Below are 23,785 nucleotides of genomic sequence, written 5' to 3' on the forward strand. Positions count from 1 at the left end.
CTCTCATTTTTATACATTTTTACCAGTTTTCTGTTTTCAATAATTTCCTTCACTGTTTAAGCTTTTCTTTAATTCCTTTTTACAAGCTGTAAGTTTAGCTAGGTGGATTCTTAGTTGGGTGGGGCCTTTCCCTGACATCACTATTCCCTTTATTTTATTTAGCATCACGATTTTCTTTAAACTTTTTTATCTCCTTGACCACTGGACTTAGCTCCATTATACTTCCTGGTGCTTCTTTTCTCCTTAAACTGTATATTTTATATTTTTCTTTGCTCAGCTTAATCCTTTTCATTACACATCTGCATAAAACCAACCACTAATAATCATACAATGCAGTAAAGACTAGGTTGTTTTGAAATCTACTCTACCAACACCATTAATCAAAAAAAAATCTTCATTTTAGCCTTAAGTAGATTTTTTTGGACAAGGGCAGAAAACAGCCACATTCTTCACCAAAATATCATAAGAAAGAGCTCTAGGCCACTTACTAATATTCTTCCCCTCTGAAACTTCTTGAGCTGGGCCTCCATAGTTGAAATTGCCCTCAGCACTGTCTTCATGCTCCTGTAAGGGTAGCCTATTAAGCGCTATTTGGCAGGCAAAGTGGAACAGTTCCTGAACGTGGAGTGAGGATTGAAAAAAAATTAAAAAACCAACATATCAGTTCAAGAGGGCTGCCAGGTGAAACTGTCACACCAGTTTATTCCACAAGTTCTTTTAATAGTCAGAGCAAAGCACCTGGAATCAATGAAGTTTATCAAGAAGTCAAACTTGTTTACCTCAAACACTTGTCTGTGTGATCCTCACACAAACAAAGGGAAATGAACTTGGCAAAACATCCTGCCTATCCCTGTCTCCAGTTGAAGGCCAGGGTGAAAACAAGCAGCTCTCCACAACCATTTATAACATCCAACTGCTTTTCTATTCCAAAGTACCAAGGTCTTCCATATTCCTCCAACAAACAGCATGGTCAGGCTGTCACAGCAATATCACAATCTCTAGTATCAACATCAGCCTTAGAGTTCTATTGCTGTGATAGGACACCATGACTATGGCAACTCTTATAAATGTAAACGTTTAATTGGGGGCTGGATTAGAGTTTCAGAAGTTTAGTCTATAATCATCATGGCAGGGAGCAGGGGAGTGTGCAGGCAGAAAGAGCTGAGAAAGAGCTGAGAATTCTACGTCTGGATCCATAGGCAGCAGGAAGAAAGTGACACTGGGCCTGGCTTGGGCTTTTGAAACCTCAAAAGCCCACCCCTTTGCACACTCCTTCCAATAAAGCCACACCTACTCCAACAAGGCCACACCTTCTAATCCTTCTCTGATGACTAAGCATTCAAAAATATGAGCCTGTGGAACCATTCGTATTCAAACCACCACACACAGCAACAGAAAAGTAACTAACACATTGACTTTAAGCATTATTTCTTCTAACTCATGGTACCTGATACAGAAATTTCACATGTGTCTAAAAGTATTGTTTTAAGTGGCCAACAAGATAGCTCAACAAGTTAAGATGCTTTCTGACCAGCCTGATGACATGAGTTTGACCAGCTAGGAGAGAACCAACTCACATAAGTAAGTTTCAAGAGCTGTAGCTTAATTCTACTCCCTAGAATGGAGACTGGATTTCATGACTCACTTGTAATAGAAGAGACCAGAATGGCTCCTTGGAATGGCCAAAGCCAGAGGGAGGGGTGTCGACAAGGTGGTCTCCATCCCAGTTTAGCAACCTCGGTAGTGTGGGCACTCAGCTCTAACTGTTCCTAAAACACTTTAAGTTCCCCAGATTGCCTCGGGGAAGAGAGTCCTGGGGTGGCCATAGCCAATGAACAGAGCCTGGAAGGAGCCTGACTCCCAGATCTCTAGAGACCCAAGTCTAAAGTCAGGGTGCATCCTTCAGAGGGGCTGAGGGAGGACCCTTCCCACCTCTTCTAGCAGCCCCACGTGTCCCTTGGCTGTGACCACACCTAACACCTTGCCTTTTTCTTCCGTGCATCTCTGTTCTGCCTCTTACCGGGACCTCTGTCACTGACTTGGGGCCACCTATATGATCAAGGTGATCCTGTCTCTCCATCTTTAATGGAACAACATTCTCTAAGACCTGTCTCTCAGGAGGTGCACACGTTAAATCAGGGGGAGCAGACCTGGGGATGCCTTTCCAGCAGCCCCAGTGATCAGGTATCTCTTTACTGAAACCCACAGCTGAGGGTCACTGGGGCCTCCCAGCCTGTTCCAGGAAAGGGTTCCAAAGCTATGCTGTCTTTGTCCCCCTACAGTCTCCATTCTTCACTGCCAGAAGCATCTTTGCTGGGGGTTCTTAGCATTCCCCCCTAAGCCTGGGACATATGACAGTCTTATCCAAGGATCACAGGCTTGCAGAGGGCTCTTTGCTCTGGACTTGGCCTGGTACCAGAGCCACCTAAAGAAAAGACCATGCTCAGCTTTATAAGGAAAGGCACAGCTCAGTTCCCAGCAGCCAGGGTTGGGAAACAATGGTAGGACCAGCAATATGACTGATTTTCCTTATTCTTTATCTTTTACTCTTTTTCATACTGACTTCTTGGGAGATGTCATAACTTTCCAGAGAAAAGTGTACAAGTCCAGCCCTTGGGTTTCCATATTGCTTCCACCATATGGATGGTGATCAATGGGAAAATGGTAACCCTAATACCTACTCTGGGGTGCGGGCTTGCTGAACACATAACATAACCTGACAAAAAGACCTTGATGTGTTCAGTAGGTCACTACCACTTCTTGCACTTTCTCTTTCCTCTTTGTCTCTACCTTGCCATATCCTAAGTCCCCCCTTCATACCCAATGCTCCCTTTCTGATCCTTGGTTGCCCTTCTGGCTTTTTACTAGGAGACCATGGTCTGGCCACTTGATGCTAGAGAAATAAATGGATGGATGGATGCATGCATGTCTGCATGCAATGCTCCATGGTCTAATCCATGGGAGGTGCTTCACTAATGATGTGGGGTCACTGGAACTGGGGGCTGCTCCCTATCTTCTTCAGGACTATGATATGGTGACCATTACAACCCGACTGCTTCAGAGCAGCCCAGTTCAAAAAACGGAAGTGTCCCCGGTGGGAAGGGAGCGAGACCAGAAGCCTGAGTGGGGCGGGAGCCTGCCGAGTCGCCCGCCCGCAGCGCCGCGCATGCTCAATGTCCCACCTTGCGCCCTGTTCCCACGCCGCCTTCGCCCCCGCCTCAGCCCCGCCTGCTTATTACTCCCCGCTCCTCAGCTCCTCAGCTCCTTCGCTCCTCCCCCGCTCCTCCTCCGCTCCTCCGCATCAGTCTCGGACCTAGAAGACGGACCACCACACAGGACGAACCTCCTGAACAGAGGTGAGGTCAAAAACTGAGAGCTCTGAGCCTCTTTGGGAAGCCTCCCTGGAGAGCTTCTCGGAGGCAGCATCCTTGGCCTCGGCTTTCTGCCTGATGTAGGGATGCAGAGAGGAGGCCAAAGCTGCCTAGACTGCAAGTACTCAGGCAGGCAGGAGAAGGGAGGCGCTCAGCGGTCTGGCCTATCTCAACAGGAGTGCGGAAGGAAGGGCACAGGTGGCTAGGGGATGGAAGGAGGAGTGGTAGTGGCTATGTTTGGGGATTTTCTGGGAAATGGGCCTGCTGTGGAAGAGCTGGGCAGGGACCCTGGGGGATGCCCCTTTCTAGAGCCTGGGGAAGGAAGAAGAATCTGCCTGGGCTGGGCTCTGGGGAGCTGAAGCCTTGTTTTCATGTTTCTCTCCTGATTTTCAGACACTAATACAGGGGCTGGCACAAGAGCACTGTACAGCTGATCTTCCCAGGTAATTTGGATTTTGCACCTCTAGATGTGGGAACTCTGGACAGACTCGAATTTTGAGGTCATGGCAGTGTTACCCAGGGGCACCTGGCCAACAGCCCACAGGCACAAGCCCTGAGAGCCCCAGACTGGAACAGAACGTCAAAACCTGTGGCTCTCCAAAGTCAATAGCTGTGCCTTTTCACTTAGCTGACCACTGTCCATTGTGCTTCCAGAATTCCAGGGAAGAGCAATAAGCTTAACCAAGCCAATGCCTAGGAAGGTAAGGTAAAGTGAAAGGTGGGAAACGGGGTGAGGGGGTGACCATAGCTGAGCTGAACAGAGGATTGTGCCCAGTGCTTCCCTGAAGTGCTAGTTATGACTAGTTCCATCTAACAAGGATCTGCCAAGACCCACTATAGCCAGGTTGTTACAGACTTCTCTGAGACCGATCAAAGAAGGAGATGGCAAAAATCCTCTCCTCTATTGCCGCAGTTCTAGTAACAGAACACAGACTATAAGTCATAAACATTTTAAAATAGTAACTACATAGGTTGAATGAAAGAGAGTAAGAGCTGAACTTTTTTCAGAGACCCAGTTACAAGTTTACGTGCTGTGACTAGAAAAGGCCTGTGTTTTCAAAGGCAAGATTTCTGCTTAAACTTGAAGGTGATGAAAGAATAAGCCACATGGTTTTGTTTTGGAAGAATATTCTAGGCAGAAGGAATAGCTGGTACCTAGGCCCTGAGGTAAGAGTGCTCTGACTCATGTGAGGCTGAGCTCTGTGCCCAGCTTGACTGCAGCTGGGGGGGGGGGTCTTGGGGATTAGGGAAAGGAGGGGTCAAATGGGCTTGTGAGTTTATTCTAACAGTCTGGATAAGACTGTGGACAGAAAAGGTCAGGATCTGAGCCACCTGTTCAGAGGATCCCTCAGCAAGCATCCATGGCTGGTGGTCTTATGTCTAACTGCCTCCTCCTCCTCCTCCTCCTCCTCCTCCTCCTCCTCCTCCTCCTCCTCCTCCTCCTCCTCCTCCTCCTCCTCCTCCTCCTCCTCCTGGAACTCAGCCCGAGGCCAGTAGCTACAGGGGAGTTCCATAAGGGCTTTGGCAGGCCAGGCTCCTCAGGCCATTCTACCCAGTGGGGAGTAAGGCAGGTAACTAGAGCCTCACACCAGGAGCAGCAGGTGAGCTGAGAAGAGGTAGTTGGGGCTCTAAAGTGGCTAGGACCCTAGGGAAAGTTCTGCCCTAATTAACCTTCATAACCCTCCTTGTGAATGAAAGGGCCCAAATTCCCCTTGTGATGTGACTAAGGAGGATTCAGAATGTCGTCTTTGCTGTTTATTTGGTGTGTTTCTGGTTTCTTTGGGGGAAGTGCCCCACCTGCTGGTAGCCTGTAGGTCTGAGAGCCACAGGTCCTTTATCTCTGCCAGGCTTCCCTGCAGTAGATAACCTTCACCTTTTCACCCCCCTCTGCTCCTGCTCCATGCAAGCAGGGATGAGGGGAGCCGCTGTGCTCAAGACCCCTTCCAAAGCCTAGGGGAGTGGGGTTGCTGGATGTACAGGATGATCTGTTTCCCATCTGCTTGCCCTGAGACCAAGTCTACTGGATATGCCTCAGGCAGGCCAAAGCTTATATGGGAACAAATCTGAGCTTCCAGGCTTAACATCACCCTTCAGACTACCCTGTGTTTTGGATGCTGACAAGGGTAGCCAGTGCAGTGGGAAGAAGATGTTCTTCAGTTCCACCAGGCTTCTTCCAGATGCTTACACACACACACACACACACACACACACACACAGAGAGAGAGAGAGAGAGAGAGAGAGAGAGAGAGAGAGAGAATAGCACAACCACCCAGAAGACTAGAGCTACCTAGGTTACCTGGGATCCTCCTAAGGACAGAGTTCGCTATGTCTCTGCAAGAGTTGAAATCATGACTGACTTTCAAGGATTAGGTCTCAAGGACAGACACTGCTGTATATCCTCCTTGTGTGACAGTCACTTCTAATGAGTCTATCCTTCCACAGGTAAAATCCTGTTCATGGGCCTGGCTCTAGGGTGACATAACAGCAGTGTACCCCCTCAAATTGGGAAGGAATAAGCTGCCACTTGCTTCTGACTTTTCTGAAATTAATAGTGTCATTGCAGTACTGTTATGGTAGCAAATTTATGTTGTTTTTGTTTGGTGTGTGTGTGTGTGTGTGTGTGTGTGTGTGTGTGTGTGTGTGTGTGTCAGAATGCACCATGATGCACACAAGATCAGGGGACAAATTTGGGAAGTCAGTTTCACCTACCATCTTGCTGAAGGTGAATCTTTCTTGTTTGTGCTGAACTGCATAATCCAGGCTAGGCTGGCCCCCATGCTAACAGACAGTTCTCCTGTCTCTGTCTCCCATTTTACCTTGTGAATGCTGACCTTACACCTTCACACCATCATTTGTTTTGTTTGTTTAAAATATGGGTTCCAGGAATTAAATCCAGGTTGTCAGGCTTGCATGGCTAAGATGGCTAACAGTTTTACCTGTTGAGCCATCTCCCTGGATAATGCTGTTTATAAAAACAATAATTTTAATCCAAAACACTTGCAAATTTGGGTCATCTCCTCCACAACCCTTTAGTGTTGCAGAGTTCCCATAATGAAATGCACATGTGGCCTGTGGGCATCTTCTTTCCTTTTTTTGTCTGTACATGTGTATATTTTCATGTGCATGTCTATAAACTGAGACCGGACGTCAATTGCTATCTACCTCAGGTCCTCCTGCTTACTAAGTAAGCACTGTATCATCTGAACCATCTCACCAATCTCCTTTCCCTCCTTTTTTTTTAAAAGAGTCAAGAGTCATTTAACGTAAAAGACACCATTTGTAGGGCTGAAAAGGTGGCTCTGAAGTTAAGTGCACTTGTTGCACTTTCAGAGGACCTGAATTCCAGTCCCAGCACCCACATGGCAGCTCACAACCATCTATAACTGCAATTCCAGGGGATTCAATAACCACTTCTGGACTCTGTGGGGGCTCTGGACTCTGATATACAGACATGCATGCAGGCAAAACACCCATACACATAAAATTATAAAATGCTTTTATAATTAAAAGCACTATTTTAAAAGAAACAATTCAGTGACATTCGGTGCTTTCACTGTGCTGCCCAGCCCTACCTATATCTAGTTCTGGAGCTTTTTCATTGAACTTTTTCATTTCAGTGAGGAAAACCCTGAACCCACTAAGTCATTCTTTATATCTGGTTTCTCAGCCCAGCTTTCTGGCTATGAATGTGCCTGTTTTGGACTCATTGTATTTTATAAAGATTAGGAGGATGGTGGTTCACTACTCATTGGCATTGTCACAAATTAAAGGCAGCAAGAATTCTCTTTTTTACACCCCTGAAGGAGAGAAAACAGCCATGTGGGACCACAGGGAGGTGCATTTAGGACAGGGAAACTGTTAGGATATCTTGTACACAACAGGAATTGGGCCATTTCCCTATGGGTTAACTGGTAGGAGCCCCCTAGTTTTCTGGGAGCTAGTCCCTGATTGAGAACCTGATAGGAAGCAGATGGGTTGGGTATTTAGTGACCCAAGAGACTGGGACCTTAATATAAGACAATAGGAATGGAGGTTTAGCAAACTGTCTACAAAAGACAAAGATTTCAGCCACAACTAAAAACTAGGTCAAGGCAGCTCTTGTGAAATGCCATGTTACATCATATAAATGGAATTATACAATATGTGGTCATTTGTGTACAATTCTGACATTTTTAACTTAGCAAAATATCCGCAGGGTTCATCTATGTTGTAGAATACATCAGAATTTCCTTCCTTTTACAACCAAATAATACTCCATTGTTTCTGTATACCACATTTTGTTTATCCATTTGTGTGTTGATGGGTGTGTAGGCAGTTTCTGCCTTTTGTCTAGTATGACTGCTATGAATGTGGGTGTATAGGTTTTATGTAAACACCTGTTTTTAAAAATCATTTTGAGTACACCCTCAGGAGTGGAATTGCATGCTCAGGTGGTAACTGTGTTTAACTACTGAGTATCCTTCGAAATGGATTTGTTTTGTTGGTGTTGTAGGAGAGTAGGAATTGTGTGTATGTATGTTTTGATATTGGAGGACATGCCAGTGCACATGTATGTGTGTGTAGCTATATATGGAGGCTAGGAGTAGACAGTAAGTGTCCTCTTCAACCACTCTCCACCTTATATATTGAGAGACCTTCTATATGGGTCTCTTATACATGCAGGGGTGGCCAACTGGATTAGTGTAGTTACTTATCCTTAGTGTAGCTACTTAGCTTGCTCCAAGGATCCTCTATCTCTGTTTCCTGTGTACTGGGATTACAAATGGGCCACCATATCCAGTTGGCATTCACTTGACACTTGAACTGTCTCCCCATTGAGCTATCTCCCCAGCCACAAATGGGGTTTGTGTGTGTTCCTGTGTGCACAGACACATGTGCACATGTCCATGTAAAGGGCAGAAGTATCTCAGATGTCGTTCCTTTGGAGCCATTTCCTTTGTTTTTTGAAGTATCTCTCCATTAGCTGGGAGCTCACCTAGTTGGCTAGGCTGACTGACCAGTGAGCCCCAGGAGTCTCCTGTCCACACTTCCCCAACACTGGGATTACAGAAGTATACCATCAGCTCAGATTTTCTACTTTTAAAGGTTTAATTATTTTACATGTGTGAATGTTCTGTGTGCATGTGCATACTATGTGAATGCCTGATACCTTCATAGGTCAGAAGTTGGCACCACATTTCCTGGAACTGGAAGTACAGGTGGTTGTGAGACAACATGTGGGTGATGGCAACCAACCTTGGGTCCCATAGAAGAGCAGAGGTCTCTTACCTATTGAACCATCCCTCCAGTCCCAGGCCTTCTTTGCATAGGCTTTGGATATGGAACTCAAATTCTCATGCTTGGAAGGCAAGTATATTATTAATGAACCATTTCCTGGCCCTATTCAAATGTTTTCTATAGTTCTTTTTTACTTTTGAACATTGTTATTCAGCTTCATATTACAGTAAGAAAAAGCTTGATACAATCAGCTTTAGGGATGAAAGGGTTGCTTTGGCTTACAGGTTTAGAGCTTTCATCTTGCTAATCTATGCCATGGCTTTGGGCCTGTGGCAGAACACATCAATGTGGTAGAGCAAAACCACTCTCAGTATCACAAAGAAGAAAAAAGAAGAGACCAGAACTCCACTATCCATTTTGACAGCATTCTGACAATGGAATTACCTAACAGACTTCTGAGCATGTCTGTGGGGATATTTCCACAGAGACTTAACCAAGGAGTGAGAGCTCACCCGAAATATAGGTGGTACTGTCCCATGAGCTAGAGATCTGAACTGAATACAAAGGGAGAAAAGAGGAGCTAGAAAGATGGCTCAGCCCTTAGTAGTGCTTCCTCTTTATCCAGAGGACCCAAGTTCAGTTCCCAGAACTCATATCTAGTAATTCACAACAGCCTGTAATGCCAGCTCCAGGGGGATCATCTCTAGGCAATTGTACTCAGGTACACATTTTCCCACATAAACACACACACACACATACACATTTAAATTTAAAAGTATTTTTAAAGGAAAATAGATAAATTGAACTCAGCACTACAATTCTGTTTTCTGGGTGGGGACACAAATAATCAGCTACCTTAGGCACTTGCCACCATGCCTTCCCCTCTGTGATGGACAATATACCATCAAATTATGGGTGAAAATAAACTCTTAAGTTGTGTTCATCAGCTATTTTGTCACAGCAAAGAAAAACGCAACTCATGCCCCTCCCAATATCACTTCCCTGAGGATAAAGATGATAATAATGGTAATACTTGGGCCTTTGTATATCTTTCATACGAAGACTATTGTAAACATGGTCAAGTGTACTGGCAGACAGAAAGAATATGGTGAAGCCCAGGTTTAGCAGTGGTCACCGTCTTGCTTTATTTACTTTATTGTTGTTGTTTGTTCATGGACTATCTTAAACTGGGCAGTATATCATTTTTCTCAACTGTTTCAGTATGAACCTTTTTTAAAAGAATATTTTCTTCTGCGTCTCAGTGCTGTTATCCACCCAACATATGAACACTGGTGATTACTCCTGCCCCATCCTCTGGTAGGCACCTCACAGTCTCCATCATCTCCAGTGACTTTAATGATTCTGTTCTTCATACCAACATCTTAGGACTAAGTCTCTTATCACCCACAGAAAAGTATTCCATACATGATACTAGTTTGCAGATACCTGGAGCTGGAGTTGTAGGTTGATTGAGATACCTGATGTGGGTGCCAGGAACTGAATTCAGATCCTCTGGAAGAGCATCAAATCCTCTGAACCACTGAGCCATCTCTCCAGTCCCTTAAATGATCTTTGGTCTGATTTACAGAAATTTCATCAGAAACACAAATTTATAATTAGTCATTGTTAACTTATGGGTCCCGAGGACAACTTAAAAACTGTTTAAATATGTGGCTGTCCTTGTCCTCCCTGTACTCCATCCCCTCTTCATCTCTCCTGTGGCCTTATCATTGGGAAAAGTCCCATCCCAACTTCCCGGGAAGATACCTTTACTTAGAAGTAGGTTTTTGTGGATGTAAGTAAGGTTAAAGTGAGGATATATCTCCAAGTAGTGTCATGTAAGACAAAGGGAAATTTGGATCCAAGAGCACATAGAGAAAACAGCCATGTGAAGATTCAGGCAAAGATTGGAAGGATGCAGCTCCAAGTCAAGGATCATTGGATATCACCTGATGGCTGATGGAGGCAAAAAGAAGCAGCCTTCAGAAGGGAGGAAGGATAAACCAGACCTCAGGCTTCCAGCCTACACAACTGGGAGAAAATATGCATGTGTGTTTTTAAGACCCCTCCAGCATATGGTACTTTGTTCCAGTGACCCCATCAAGCTGTAAGAAAGGTGTGATCAGCGGCCTAGGGTGAAGCATTCAGAGTGAGAGAGACCATTGCTTCTTTCTGCAAGGAGGTTGCAGGTACTGAGCCTGTGGGCTCCTGGAGATGAAATACACCCTTTCTTTGCAACCTATGTCACTCACACATACACATACCACAGTCTTGCCTTGCTAATATTTGACAGGGAGAAAAAATCGGGTTTTGAAGCAAGCTGAGGTTGGCTTTAGGGCAGCCACATGCTGCACCAGGACAGTCTGATTTCACTGTGCCTCTTTACATTTCTCTCAGCATTTCAACTGTGCTGCGGTTGGAGTCCTGACTATGGCGGCCATTCTTCTGAGGGCAAAGCCCAAGGTAAATTAGTTAGCCTCTTCTTCACTGTCCCAGAATTTTCCCTGAGCAGTTTCCATCTGCTGCTATGCATGGATCCTGGACCTCTCAGGCCAGGAGAAAGCTTTGCTGTCCCTAACCCCTGCAGAATGCTGCTCTTCTGAGTTCTCTTTACTAGGTTTTCCACGTCTGTCTGTTCCTCTTTCCTGGGACAGTATTCTTAATGCAAAGTCTCTCCTTACTGCTGAACTCTCCAGGGACAATGAGATCCCATGTTTCATTGTTTGCACCTAAGCTTAACCTGGAATTTAATTCCCTAACACATAAATGGCTTGTTTTAGGTGTCAGTATCTTTTGAGGATGTGTCTGTATACTTTACAAAGACAGAATGGAAGCTTCTGGATCTCAAACAGAGGAACCTCTACAAACAGGTGATGCTGGAGAACTACAGCCATTTGGTGTCAGTGGGTAAGTTATCCTACCATATATTCATACTCAGTCCTACCTGCTTTGTCTCTGGACTCCAGTTCTGAATTTTCTTGCTTGTTGATTGCTATGAATCCAAGAATACATACATTTCTTTATCCGACCCAGACATACCTTGCAGCTATGCTATCAAAAAAGTGTTCTTCTAAAGAATTTGGAGTTTTGAATGCTCAGCATAAAATCAGTTAACAACCTGTCAGACTCATTTTGCATTTAAAATCATAGATTGCCAAAATATTTTTTATTTAAAAATAGACATCAATTACACTGGAATATTTACTTGCAGTGTTTTAGACTCATTTTTACAGATGTATTTGACATTCAACCTGCTTCATAAAAGTTAACAACATCTTCCATCTACACTGTCCCTGAGGCCCCATACTAGGACTAGTCAGTGCACTTGGTTCCAAGCCTGGAGAAATGTAGGCAGAAGCTGGGGCCAGTTCCTGCCAGCTGTTCTTTCCTTACTTCAACACTGTCCATTCTCTTATCTTTGTGCATCTACAAGAGGATGTCCACCTTGCCAATTCCAGACAAAACCACCATTCTCAAGCTTTATGGATGTACTCAAAAGCACTGAGAAGTGAGTGACAGGAGTAATCTGTCCCAACTTCTTCTAGTGAACATTATCTAAGCTGGGGCGTTACTTTTTGCTGCCATCTTCCTAGCTTAGATGGCTCTGTGACCATGCCTATCATCTGACTCCTTGGAGAGGAACTGGTTCCTTCCCTGGGTCCTCTCTGACCATCAAGAGAAAGCTGTGGACATATCTTCCCAGAAGACATCAGGAATTCTCACTTGAGTTTAGTAGAGAAACGTGCTGCCTCCAAGCACATAACTAGGGTATACTTTCTGGTGAATTCTTTGCTGACTGAAGACAGAGGCTGAGCTCTGTTTAAGTATTATTCTGTGCTTAGCTAGAAAGGTGATGATTTTCTTCATTTCTATCAACAGGATTTGCTATCTCCAAGCCTAACCTGGTATCCCAGCTGGAGCGAGGGGAGAAGCCCTGGATTACAGAGGGCAGAATGGGGACTGCAGCAGGATCCTGTACTGGTAAGCAAGACACCCTCAGCCAGATGGCTAGTGGCGAGGGTAAAAAGTAAGGGCTGGCCTGAGGAAAGTGATGTGAACTGAAACTTTGGGTAAGAAGTCCTCTTTAGTGAATGTGTCAGTCTCCCCAGCGTTCCACTCCCTTCCTTGCTAGGAATGGATGAAAAGAGACCGTCTGCACTGTGTTTCCCACTAGCTCCACCCCGCTTTCCAGAATATCTTCTTTCTGTAGTCCCTTCTGCCTGTCTGATGGTGTTTTAACCCTCACCCTCCCCAGTTCCTTGATGGGGAGATGAAAAGGAGGAAAATGCTCCACAGGAGGCCCAGGAAAGTAACACTGTTTGTGACTGTGTCATTACAGGGAATGGGATAAAGGGCAAGACTTCGACTTCTAAGCGGAAACTTTTTGGAAGAGGTCTCCTTGGAGACACCTCGGGATCCTCATTGCAAAGGCGTCCTCACGACTTCAGGCCAAATCCAATGCTAAGGTACCAGCACTCCAGAATCGCTGAGAAGCGGTATCTGTGTCAGCAGTGCGGAAAATCCTTCAGCCGCAGCTTCAATCTCATCAAGCACCGGATTGTCCACAGCCATGAAAAACCTTATGAGTGCAGCGAGTGCGGGAAGCTGTTCCGGCGTAACTGGGCACTGCTGGAGCATCAGCGTATCCACAGTGGCGACAAGCCCTATGAATGTGGGGAGTGTGGCAAGACCTTCACACGCAGCTCCAACCTCGTCAAGCACCAGATCATCCACAGCAGCGATATGCCATTCGTGTGCCACTTGTGCGGGAAGGTGTTCCGGCGCAGCTTTGCCCTGCTTGAGCATGCACGCATCCACAGTGGTGAGCGGCCTTATGAGTGTGGGGAGTGTGGCAAGTCGTTCAGCCGAAGCTCCAACCTCATCGAGCATCAGCGCATCCACAGCAGCCGGAAGCCCTATGTTTGCCCGGAGTGTGGCAAGGCCTACAAGGCTATCTCGCAGCTCATCCACCACCGGCGCAGCCACCGCAAGGACAAGCCCTTTGCCTGCCGTGAGTGCGGCAAGGCTTTCCGCGGCCACTCGGGGCTCAGCCAACACCAGCGGGTGCACAGTGGTGAGAAGCCCTACAAGTGCAGCGAATGCGGCCGGGCCTTTGGTCGCCGGGCCAACCTCTTCAAGCACCAGGTGGTTCATGGTGGGGTGCGGCTTGGCGGTCAAGACAAGGAGCTCAGGCGTGGATGCATGCATCTGGAGCATCGGTGGGCGTCCCGAGGGCCGCAGCCCCAGGAGGCAGGGGAAGGCAGCTCTGCTGACCCCCAGCCTGTCGACACCAATGAGAAGCCCCAAGTGTGTGAGCGCTGCAGCCAGGTGTTCGAAAACAAGTTGCTGCTGTGTCGCCACTTGCGCATCCACGATGATGAAGATGACAAGAAACAGAAGCCTTTTACAGGGACCACCTCAGCTTTGGAGGAGAAGTCACTATTGAGCCAACATCTAGAAGCCCAGCCCGAAGAGGGAAGCGACAGTGAAAACAGTGAGGTTTTCCTGTATGATGAAAAGGCCCAGGGTCCATCTTTACCTTGAGGCCTAAATACGGCAGCAACTCAGAATGGCAGGGTGGCCCCTTCCCCCACTGTGAAACAGAAAAGCTATTCAGAATGACAGCGAGCACATACATAGCCCCCCACCCAGTATAGTCTGCCCTACTCCTTTCCCTGACGGGTAGAAAAGGAAAGTTCCCTCCCTAGTCCTTAATGACAAAATTGATGCACAGGAAGATGGCTCCTCAAGGAGCCTAGACAGGGTACTCCTGTGTGTGGTTGGATGTGTGAGTGCCTGTGTGAGTGGGGTCTCCACGTGAGCAGATTTGTATAATACAGAGTTAGTCTCTCCTATCTACATGAGAATTGCCTGATGTGGTTAGGAGGGAAGCAGCAGTGTCCACCAACTCTAGGTACAGTTACCTTGAAGTTTACAGAGAGATGACCCATGTCCTTTCCCTTGTTTAATGTGAGGTGGTTTCCTCCTCTTAAGAGGTTTTTTTTTTTTTGTGTGTGTGTGTGTGTGTTTCCAGGTAGAATATACTGAACGCACTTTATTCCATTAAAAGTTTATAAATTGAGGGGGTTCTAAAATTAACCTGCAGTCCTGGAGCGCTAGCTGGACCCTATGTGAAAACTTAGACTCTATATATGTGACCCATGCTGCTGCTGCTTGGAGGGTCTGTACTAAACTTGCAGAGAAGTTAAGGCCCAGAGATCCTGTGGGTCTTCTTTTTTTTTGGGGGGGAGGGAGCCCCTTTCCTCTGGTCCCCACAGGAGAAGGGTCTAGGTAATACATGACAGCATTTACAACCCCAACATCCTGCTAGCTTCAGTCTCCTCCCTTCCCACTCAGTGAAGGCCATATGGTCTCTTTGTGTTGCTCTTACCTGCTGCCCCAGTGCCTAAAGTTTGTCTGTTAATCTCTTTCAGGCAACCCATTGTGTAGTGATGACAGGTTTTGAATTTGCACTTAGATGGCACCTGAAAGGAATGTGGCCAGACAGTTCTTTCAGACAGAGGACATTTCTTAGAATATTAAGGTTGCCATTATTTTAATATTCTTTTGTTTGAGGGTAACAGTTGAAAATGGAGATTGCTGTTGTTGTTGTTATTATTGTTGTTGCTGTTGTTATATGAGCATGTTAGGGAGTTGATCCTTTTATAAAAATTCCTCAGACAGATGGTGTGGCTCAGAGGTGGAGTATATACCCAACAGATCGAAGACCATGTGTTCCATGCCTGCCCCCTGCCCCCTGCCCCCTGCTCCCTGCCCCCTGCCCCCAGAAAAATTCAGACACAAGAAAGGGGCCTTCCCAGCCCATGACTGATTAGTGAGGTTGCAAACCTGGCCCTCCAAGTGATGATATCACATTTCTGTCTTCCCTTAAGTCTGGATGACTTGCCAAATGGCACTTTATTGAGAACTAAGGAGGTGTTTTACAGGGAAACCTGCGGCAGTTCTTTTCTGCCTGTGCTGTCTCCAGAAGCCTGGGAGATCTGTCCCTTGGTATACTCAGCTCAGCATCCTGGTCAGCGAGCTACTTTCCAGCCCTTTCCTATCCAAGGGCCAAGAAAGATTTTGTCACAAATGCTGCCTCAGGGCAGGTTAATAATAGAGATAGAGATTGCTGAGGTACCCTCCCTGCCAGGTGAGTGAGGTTCACAGATAATTACCTCCTGACAAGAGAGTATGGGAAGACCTGGAAACCATGGATGCTTATTGAGATCCTGGTCACAGAATAACTTCACACACACACACACACACACACACACACACACGCACGCACACGCACACACATGCACACACACACATGGACACACACTTTATGTATATAAAATGTTTTTTGTAAAGTTCCAGTTTGTAACTTGCTCTTATCTCCATGTCATCTAGTAGATCCCCATTTTTACGTCTTGTGATTGCTTTCTTGTGAGCTTGCAACCATGTGTCCTGCTCAGCCTTGTGTCTGCACTCCAAGCCCATTGCTGGGCACTAGTGAAAGAGCCTTGCTCTCCTGGTGGGCTGGACAAAAAAAAAAAAAAAAAAAAAAAAAAAAGACAGCTACTTGGAAACTGCTCACTCATGTGGAAAAGGGCTGTTCCCAAGATTAAACCAACAAGTAATGGGTTCAAGGTCAAAAGCAAGAGTCAAGTCTGAGTAGAAAGCCTAAAGTGATGCTAGGATTATTGAGCAGGGGTTGTTTCCCATATAGGAGGGCCTGCCCTAGTTCACAGGATGCAGGCTTTTTACAGGGCCACAGTGTAGGGAAGGGCAGCAGTGTAGAACTACATAGTGGTTGGCTTCAGTGGCTCCTGGAGGCAGTCGAAAGTATCTGCCACTTTGGTTTCCCAGTAGAAAGGAAATACTAAGACCAGGATCTTTTAAGTTCCTGGTGACGTACTTGTTCAGTCTCTGCTAGGGATGGCACAGATACAGGAAACTAGGCCTAAGCCTCTTGCAGAGCAGGTGCCTACAGTGAGAGGCTGTGTGCAGGCTCTGTCACGTGCTCTTGGGTGTTTATTTCCATGGCTCTCGGAAGTGAATGCATGATACCTCTCCTCCAAGCCAGCCACCAGCTTCTATACCCAAGGATAAGTCCCAAGAGGAAGGATCATCTGTAGTCATTTTCAGCAGAAAGTGGGGTCTACAGATAAAGATGTAGAGCACTCCAGAGTGGAGTGCCCTGAAATGCTCCACAGTCCCCAATGGCTGCTTACATACATAGCAACACATCTGTTTATTAGTTTTCTACTTTAGTTCCTGTTCCTAGATGTTTTCAGCAAGGCAGATAGGAGTAGCGAGTTCTCTCAGGTATGGTAATCAGGTATGTAAAATGAACAGGACAAGTTCTCCAGGAATAAAGTCAGAGTAACCAAAGGAACACTTGTGCTTTCCCTTATTTTGTGCCTGAAAATTATGCTCCATCCCTTGTGCTGGATGAGGAATGGGGCTGATTGTTCATTTGTGTGTATTGAGAGGCAACTAGATTGTAAAAGCTTAAACTATCAAAACTGCTGTTTTCCTGTCCTACTTCCATATACTTTACTTTTGGACCATTTGCCTTGTAAGACTTTGGGTGCTTTTTCAGGTGCTGTGTGAATGTCCTGGCAAGTGTCTCCAGGAAACTGATAGATGGACTTCTCTGAATTTATCATGAGGTAGAATTTTTTCAACATTTTTGTTGGTTAAAAAGAAAAGACAGTCATTTGGAAACGCCCCCCTCCCAAGTAGAGAGGGGCTGTTCCCAGGATTAAAGTAAACAGACAGGTAGTGAATTCAAGGTCACAAGCAAGAATCAATTCTGAGCTAGAAAGAGCTTAGAGTGATGCTAGAATTATTAGGGAGGGGTTGTTTCTCATGTGGGAGGGCCTGCCGTGGTCTACTCAGTACAGGCTTCTCACAGGGCCCCATACTGCAACTCTGAGACCAGGCCTGCCTAACAGGTTCCTAAACAGAAAGCTTATTACTCTCCTAATAGGCACACTATGCCTGTCTTTCTGTTACTGTGTTGGTTTTTTTTGTTGTTGTTGTTGTTGTTGTTTTGTTTTGTTTTGTTTTTTCTGCTTCCAAGTTTCAGACAGCATGGAATCACCCACCCTCACAGCTTTCCAAACAGGAAGTAGAATATAGGGACTTTAGGTGTGTGTGTGTGTGTGTGTGTGTGTGTGTGTGTGTGTGTGGAGTTGCTGAAAAGTGCTTTGGTAGAGAGTGGAGAGTATGTAGTGTATTAGGGAAGCCCAGATTGCACACAGGTTTCTTGAAGGCAGTTCTGCATCAGTAACTCAGTCTAGAGTCTGAAGTACCTAGGATGCCATGTGTAGAAATTTAGACCCTAGCTGGTTCCAGATGAGAAACAATTTTCCTAAACATGAAGTGAAGAAAAATTAGTATAAAGGAGAACTGCTATGGGGTGTGAGTTAACACCTCACCAGCCACTATGGTCAAAGAGATGGCCACCGTGAAGAGGTAGTGTAAAAGAAGGAGTTGGGGGATTCCACCCACTTTCCTAGGAGTCCCCACTTGCCTTGCCATTTTTAGCTGGCTTCATATTTTGTGAGCCCCAATTCATCTGTGATTCCACAAAACAATGGCTCTCTGAGACTCCTGGACACTTGTTTGTGAGGGGGGGGGTTTCTTTGGAGGCTGTTGTTTTAAGCCTGTATAACCCAAGCTGGCCTTTGACTCTTAATTTTCCTGTCTCTACCTCCTACATGCTGGAATTACAGGTTTGAGCCACAATGCCTGCCTTCTGCAGATTCTTATGGTCTTATATTGAAAGTAAAGTCAAGTTCAAGGCCTTGCATGTTTATTAGGAGAACAGTACCTCCTTTGGTGTTCAGCGGAGCTAAGCCTGGTCCCTCTCCACCACCTGGGAATGCTGAGAACAGAAATGAAGGCCTGCTATTCATCTGGAGGCTTCTGATGCATTAATGCCTTTTGGAAGACTGACGGGGGTAGAGTTTATACAGCTTAAAGTGTGCAACTGTGGATGAATTGTGTCTATACCCTTAAAACAATCCCTGATGTCAAGTCAGTGAACACTCAGCATCTTAGCCAATAACTCCTTTCTGCTCCTCCCTATCCCCTATCCTTACAACTACTGCTTTTCTATCACTAGTGATTAACTTCTGTATAAATGGATGTCCACAGTATGTGTCTGGCCTCTTAGTGCCAGTTTTTAAATGTTTTCAGGTGTTTGTGTGTATATCCACTTCATATTTATCCCATTGTATACATGGCCTCCAATACTTGTTGATGCCTGTATATTTACATAATATATTTACATTATATTTACATTCTTTCCAGTTTGAGACAAATAAAGCTGCTCTGAGTATTTGTAGGCACATTCTAGTGTGAATGTGTTTTTATTTCCCTTGAGTACATAAGAGTGGAATAGCTGGTTCATATGGTGACGCATTGTTTAACTTGGGAAAGAACTGCCAAACTTTTCCAAGGTAGTTGCATTATTTCTTATCCGCAATACCTGTTGTTGTATTAGCATTCCAGTTTAGTCCACCCTCACCCACACTTGTTGTCTGGCTGTCTTAGTGTGGTCATGCCAGTGTGTGGTAAGTATTGTGATTTTGATTTGCATTTCCTTCATGACTAAAACATTGAACATCTTTGCATGTACTTGTTGGCCATTCATGTTTCCGTTAAGAATTGTGTTGATCTCTTGCCCATTTTAATTGAATTGTTTGTCTTCTTGTCAAGAATTAGAGTTCTTAACATCAGATTTTCATCAACTATGTTTTGATCAAACATTTTCTTTCAAACTATGTATTTTAAATTTTTAGTTCGTATTTTGGGGTCACAATGAAGACCTCTTATTAGAAAAAGTCACTGAGGCATTATCTTATGTTTGCCTATAGAAATTTTTATGACCTGGATTTTGTTGTTGATAGTTTTGGGGGTTTGTTTTGTTTATTTGGGTTCTGTTTTGCTGTTTAATTTTTCAGCCCTATGTTGCCTGAGCTTGTTTTGAACTCCTGGAGTCAAGTGATTACCCTGCCTCCAACTCTGGAGTGCCACCAGGCTCAGCTTTGAACTCCTGTTACAGCAGAATATTCTCCCCTCCTTTCTTCACAAAGGCTTTTAAATAAAAGGGTGCTAGGACTAAAAACAGAAAGCCTAGATAGGAGGTGTAATCACTCTGGGAGCAGTATGGTCATGGCAAGTTACCAACCTGCTCCTGTTTCCTATCAGTGCAGACTTTTGATAACCACTTTTGAGAGAAATTGAGAAAATTAAAAGATCGTTTCCCTTTAACATCAAACAACCCACACTGCAAACTGTGTAATACTTACTTTCTGGACTTTCCCTCTTAATTTCAAGGTGTTTGGGAGAACCAAACAAAATTGAATGGTCTAACAAAGCCCTGCTGCCCCAAGAGTCTGCTATGAGAGCATCTCTTTGCCCTCTGTATGCTTAGTGTGAACACAATAGAGATCTGGATGTGGAAGCTAAGAAAAAATAGCAGCTCGTAGGTCCTAATGCTAGCCAAGTCCACTCACTGTGTAGGGGAGCAAAGTGAAACTTAGAAAGCACCCAGTAGAAGCAAGGCTGAAAGACAAAGACCTCAGGGAGGAAGCCAAAGTCCCATCTGTGAGGGCAGAGTAGCCAGCTGACTGCTCTGTGATACTTCACTCTGGCTTTGTGGCTGATAGACACTAAGCCAGGGAACAATTTTATATACCAACTTGGCCAGGCTATAAAACTCAGGTTTTGGTAAAACAGTGGACTAGATGAGGCTGTGAAAATAATTTTAGGTGAGATTGATACTTAAATTGGTGGACTTTGAGTAAAGCCATCCTTCTCCCTAGTGTAGGTAGGTTTTGTGCAATCATCTAAATGTTTTAAAAATAATGATATCAGCCAGAGGAAGGGGTACTGCTCCTGATGGCCCCTGGACTTGAACTATAACTCTACCCTCAGTTGCTAGTTGACCCAATCACCACTAAGCCTCTATATTATGTCACTCAGCCTCTACATTATGTGAGTCAATGCTTTGAAGTCGCCTGATAGATGAAGAGATAGGTTCTCAGATACTATTGAGAACCCTGACTAATAGAGCCATAAAGTCATAAGTACAGGCATCTAGTCACTAAATATGTAACGGAAAAACTACTTGCATGAAGGAATACTTCAATAAAACATAACTGATGGATATTATTTTGCATTGTCATGTAATTGGACAGAGTAATCAATAAGCAAGAACAGAATTGTACAGCAATATAATTGGCAAGCTATATTTTAGGACTATGGATAAATGTCAACATTTCTTAAGGAGACACTTTTTAAAGTGAATTCTGAGCAGACGTGTGACACACACCTGTAATCTCTGCATTGGAAAGACTGAGGTAAGAGGATTGCAAGTTTGGAGATGAAGTCTTACTGCAGCTCAAGTTAAGAGAAGACCATGAGGGTGGGCTCTGACCCTGTGTGGTTAAGGAACCATACAAATGGGATTTCTCCGGTATAGATATGCACACAGGGAGAATGTTGTGTGAGGGTGAAAGCAGAAATGAGAATCCTACATGTACAAACAAGCCACAGAATGGCCAAAATTGCAGAAACTACTGGAAGCCTGGGAAAGGGAATGATCAGACTTCCTTAAAAAATGCAGAAGGGACCCACTGAACAGGGGAGGCCTTGATCTTGGACTTGTAGCACTGCGGGATACTTTCTTGTGGCACCCATAGAAAATGTAAGGCCTACTCCAAACCCCATTTCAAGGTGATCTGTGTTGTGAGAATTTAGGTTTCTTAAAAAAAAAAAACAAACAATTATGTGAAGTTTTTATGTTAATTCCAGGTATGGGATATGAGGCTACTTCAGACTGTCCACAACTGCCTACTGTGATGTGCCTCCTCCTCTAGGAGAGGCATGGTTTTGCCAGCTGCAGATAGTTTCTGTGAGTGTGTGACATCTGGAAATTTGGGGAACTTTTCAGATAATATATATAACTCCTAGGGACCTGAGAAGCAAGTTTGTTATATTGGCTGGTTGCTGTGGTTTGTTAACTGGTCGTATGCAAAGAGACAAAATGAAATTGATCTTTCCTGATCTAAGGAACTCAATGCTTCTAATTAGCAGGAAGTAGTCTAAAGAGGTCTATTCCCCTTTCCCCTCTAACCTTCTTTCTCACCTATCTAGTGGGAGGGGGCGGGGGCTGGAAAGGATTGGGATGGAGAAGGGTGGTAGATATAAGAACCCAAATAAAGTAGCCAAGAAGCCTGGTACAGATCTGGGTGGATGAGATGGTTCAAGGAGTAAAAGCGCTTGCCTGGCTATCAGAGTTTGATACCTGGAACCCATAGTAGAAGACTGACTTCCTAAAAGCTGTCTTCTCACTGCAACAGGAGCAATGTGGCATGAGTACATGGACATACACAAACACATACACACACACACACACACACACACACACACACACACACAATGATAATGGAAGGATTTTTTAACTCTCCACTACTGAGAAATATTACCTTGGGAAGGAAATGAAAAGTGAAACCATGAACTATCTCTAATACAAAGTGAAGGAGCTGTCTAATAGCAAATCTCTGGGATATAGTATGATCCTTGAGGGAAATCATCATTTTTGAGGACCTAAGTTATTCTATAAGGAACATGGTCTAGGAAGTTAGTCTTCATCTCGGAAAATCAGAAAATAATCTAAAATTAAGCCAGAGATAGTAAATAGATGGAAATAATCAAGGTAAACCTGGATTTAATGAAGCAAAAATATTTTCAAGTGAAGAATAAATCAAAGTTCTAGGTTTGTTATCCTTTGAAAGGGCCAGTGAGGGTTTGTGAAGCCGGCTTAGTGGTAAAAGTGCATTTCACAAACATAAGGATCTGAATTTGTATGCCCAGCACCCATATGAAAACTGAGCAAGTCAACACACATCTGCAACCCTAGCACTGACTAGGGGCAAATAGAAGAATCCCCAGGCTTCTCTAGCCAGACTGTCTAGCTATTCGGTGAGCTTAGGTTTTAGTGAGAGACCCTGCTTCATAAATAAATAAATAAATAAATAAATAAGGTGGAGGGTGACCTCTGAAATTCTCTTGGGGATACATATATCGGTGAAACCTTGGATCTCATGATAGTTGCTCAGTTAGCCCTTTCAGGCATTTGCCCAAATGGTTTCCATTGACGCTGCCTACAGTCTTATCTGCAGCAAAGTATGTAATGGTCAGTCTTTTGTTGTTGTTGTTGTTGAGTCATTCAGATAGATGTTAAATGATTGGAAATTTTGAGAGGTAATTGTTAAATGTTAGTATCTAATAGAAATTAAGTTATGTAAACAAGCTGGACATGGCAACATCAGCTTATCATCCCAGAACTTAGGAGGTAGAGGCTTGAGGATAAGGAGTCCAAGGTTAGCCTTGGCTACAAAAGGAAGATAAGACCAGTCTAGGATATATGAGACCATTTCTCAAAAAAACAAAAGTAAATAAATAATATAAATGAAAAAATAAACAAGTTATATTAAAAAATAAAGGAGCTACCTAAATCTATCACTGACCATATTTTACTGTTACTGTATATTGCTACTCATCAAGCAGACCACAGTGGAAATCAATGCTGTAGTGTGGTGCCACAAATCTATTCCTGTATGGCTTTGTGCACACTCTGTCCTTTCCTAGTGGCCACAGTGAGAGAACTATCCCACAGAGGTCAATGGGCCAGGACACAGCAGTGTTCAATTTATGACTGCTTTGTTGACTGCCCTGGCTTGAGAAAATAATGGGGAGCATGTTAGTACTTGCAGATTAAATCACAGTGGGTAGTATGAACATGTGGCATTTTAAGATACATCTCTAATGCTTTACTTTCTCATTAAGAGAAGGGAAATTGTGAGCTGAATAGTGTTCATCGTGGATGGGAAACACACACACAAACACACACATGTGCATTTACTTTCCTGGAAAGCAAGTTGGCATCAATTCAGGTCTCAGCTTGTCTGTACCACATGGAAAGACACTTAACGCTAAACCTGATCAGTGTGAGTGAGCAGGAAAGACTTGGGAATAACATCTAAGACCAGACTACTGTGAGGCCAAGGGTAGTTGAATGGCTGAGGCAGAAACCTCAGCCTTAAGGGGGAGAAAAGCACAAAACAAGACCACTATGCAGGTGACCTAAGGCACAAATAGATCCTAGAGTTGAGCCTTTCTGGCTTGTAATT

At 44.6% G+C, this 23,785-nt stretch overlaps 1 protein-coding gene across 1 annotated transcript; it reads left to right on the plus strand.

Moving 5' to 3' along the window:
* The first annotated feature begins 3,199 nt into the window (after window positions 1-3,199).
* On the plus strand, window positions 3,200-18,930 carry Zfp92 (ZFP92 zinc finger protein). Its single transcript, XM_021629783.2, has 6 exons — window positions 3,200-3,356; window positions 3,765-3,814; window positions 10,986-11,051; window positions 11,369-11,495; window positions 12,468-12,569; window positions 12,928-18,930. Exons 3-6 carry the CDS (start codon window positions 11,019-11,021, stop codon window positions 14,130-14,132), a joined length of 1,467 nt encoding a protein of 488 aa, XP_021485458.1. The 5' UTR covers window positions 3,200-3,356; window positions 3,765-3,814; window positions 10,986-11,018; the 3' UTR covers window positions 14,133-18,930.
* Window positions 18,931-23,785: the final 4,855 nt, after the last annotated feature.

The sequence above is a fragment of the Meriones unguiculatus genome, chromosome X (genome assembly GCF_030254825.1).
Source record: "Meriones unguiculatus strain TT.TT164.6M chromosome X, Bangor_MerUng_6.1, whole genome shotgun sequence".
In the NCBI taxonomy this organism is placed as follows: domain Eukaryota; kingdom Metazoa; phylum Chordata; class Mammalia; order Rodentia; family Muridae; genus Meriones; species Meriones unguiculatus.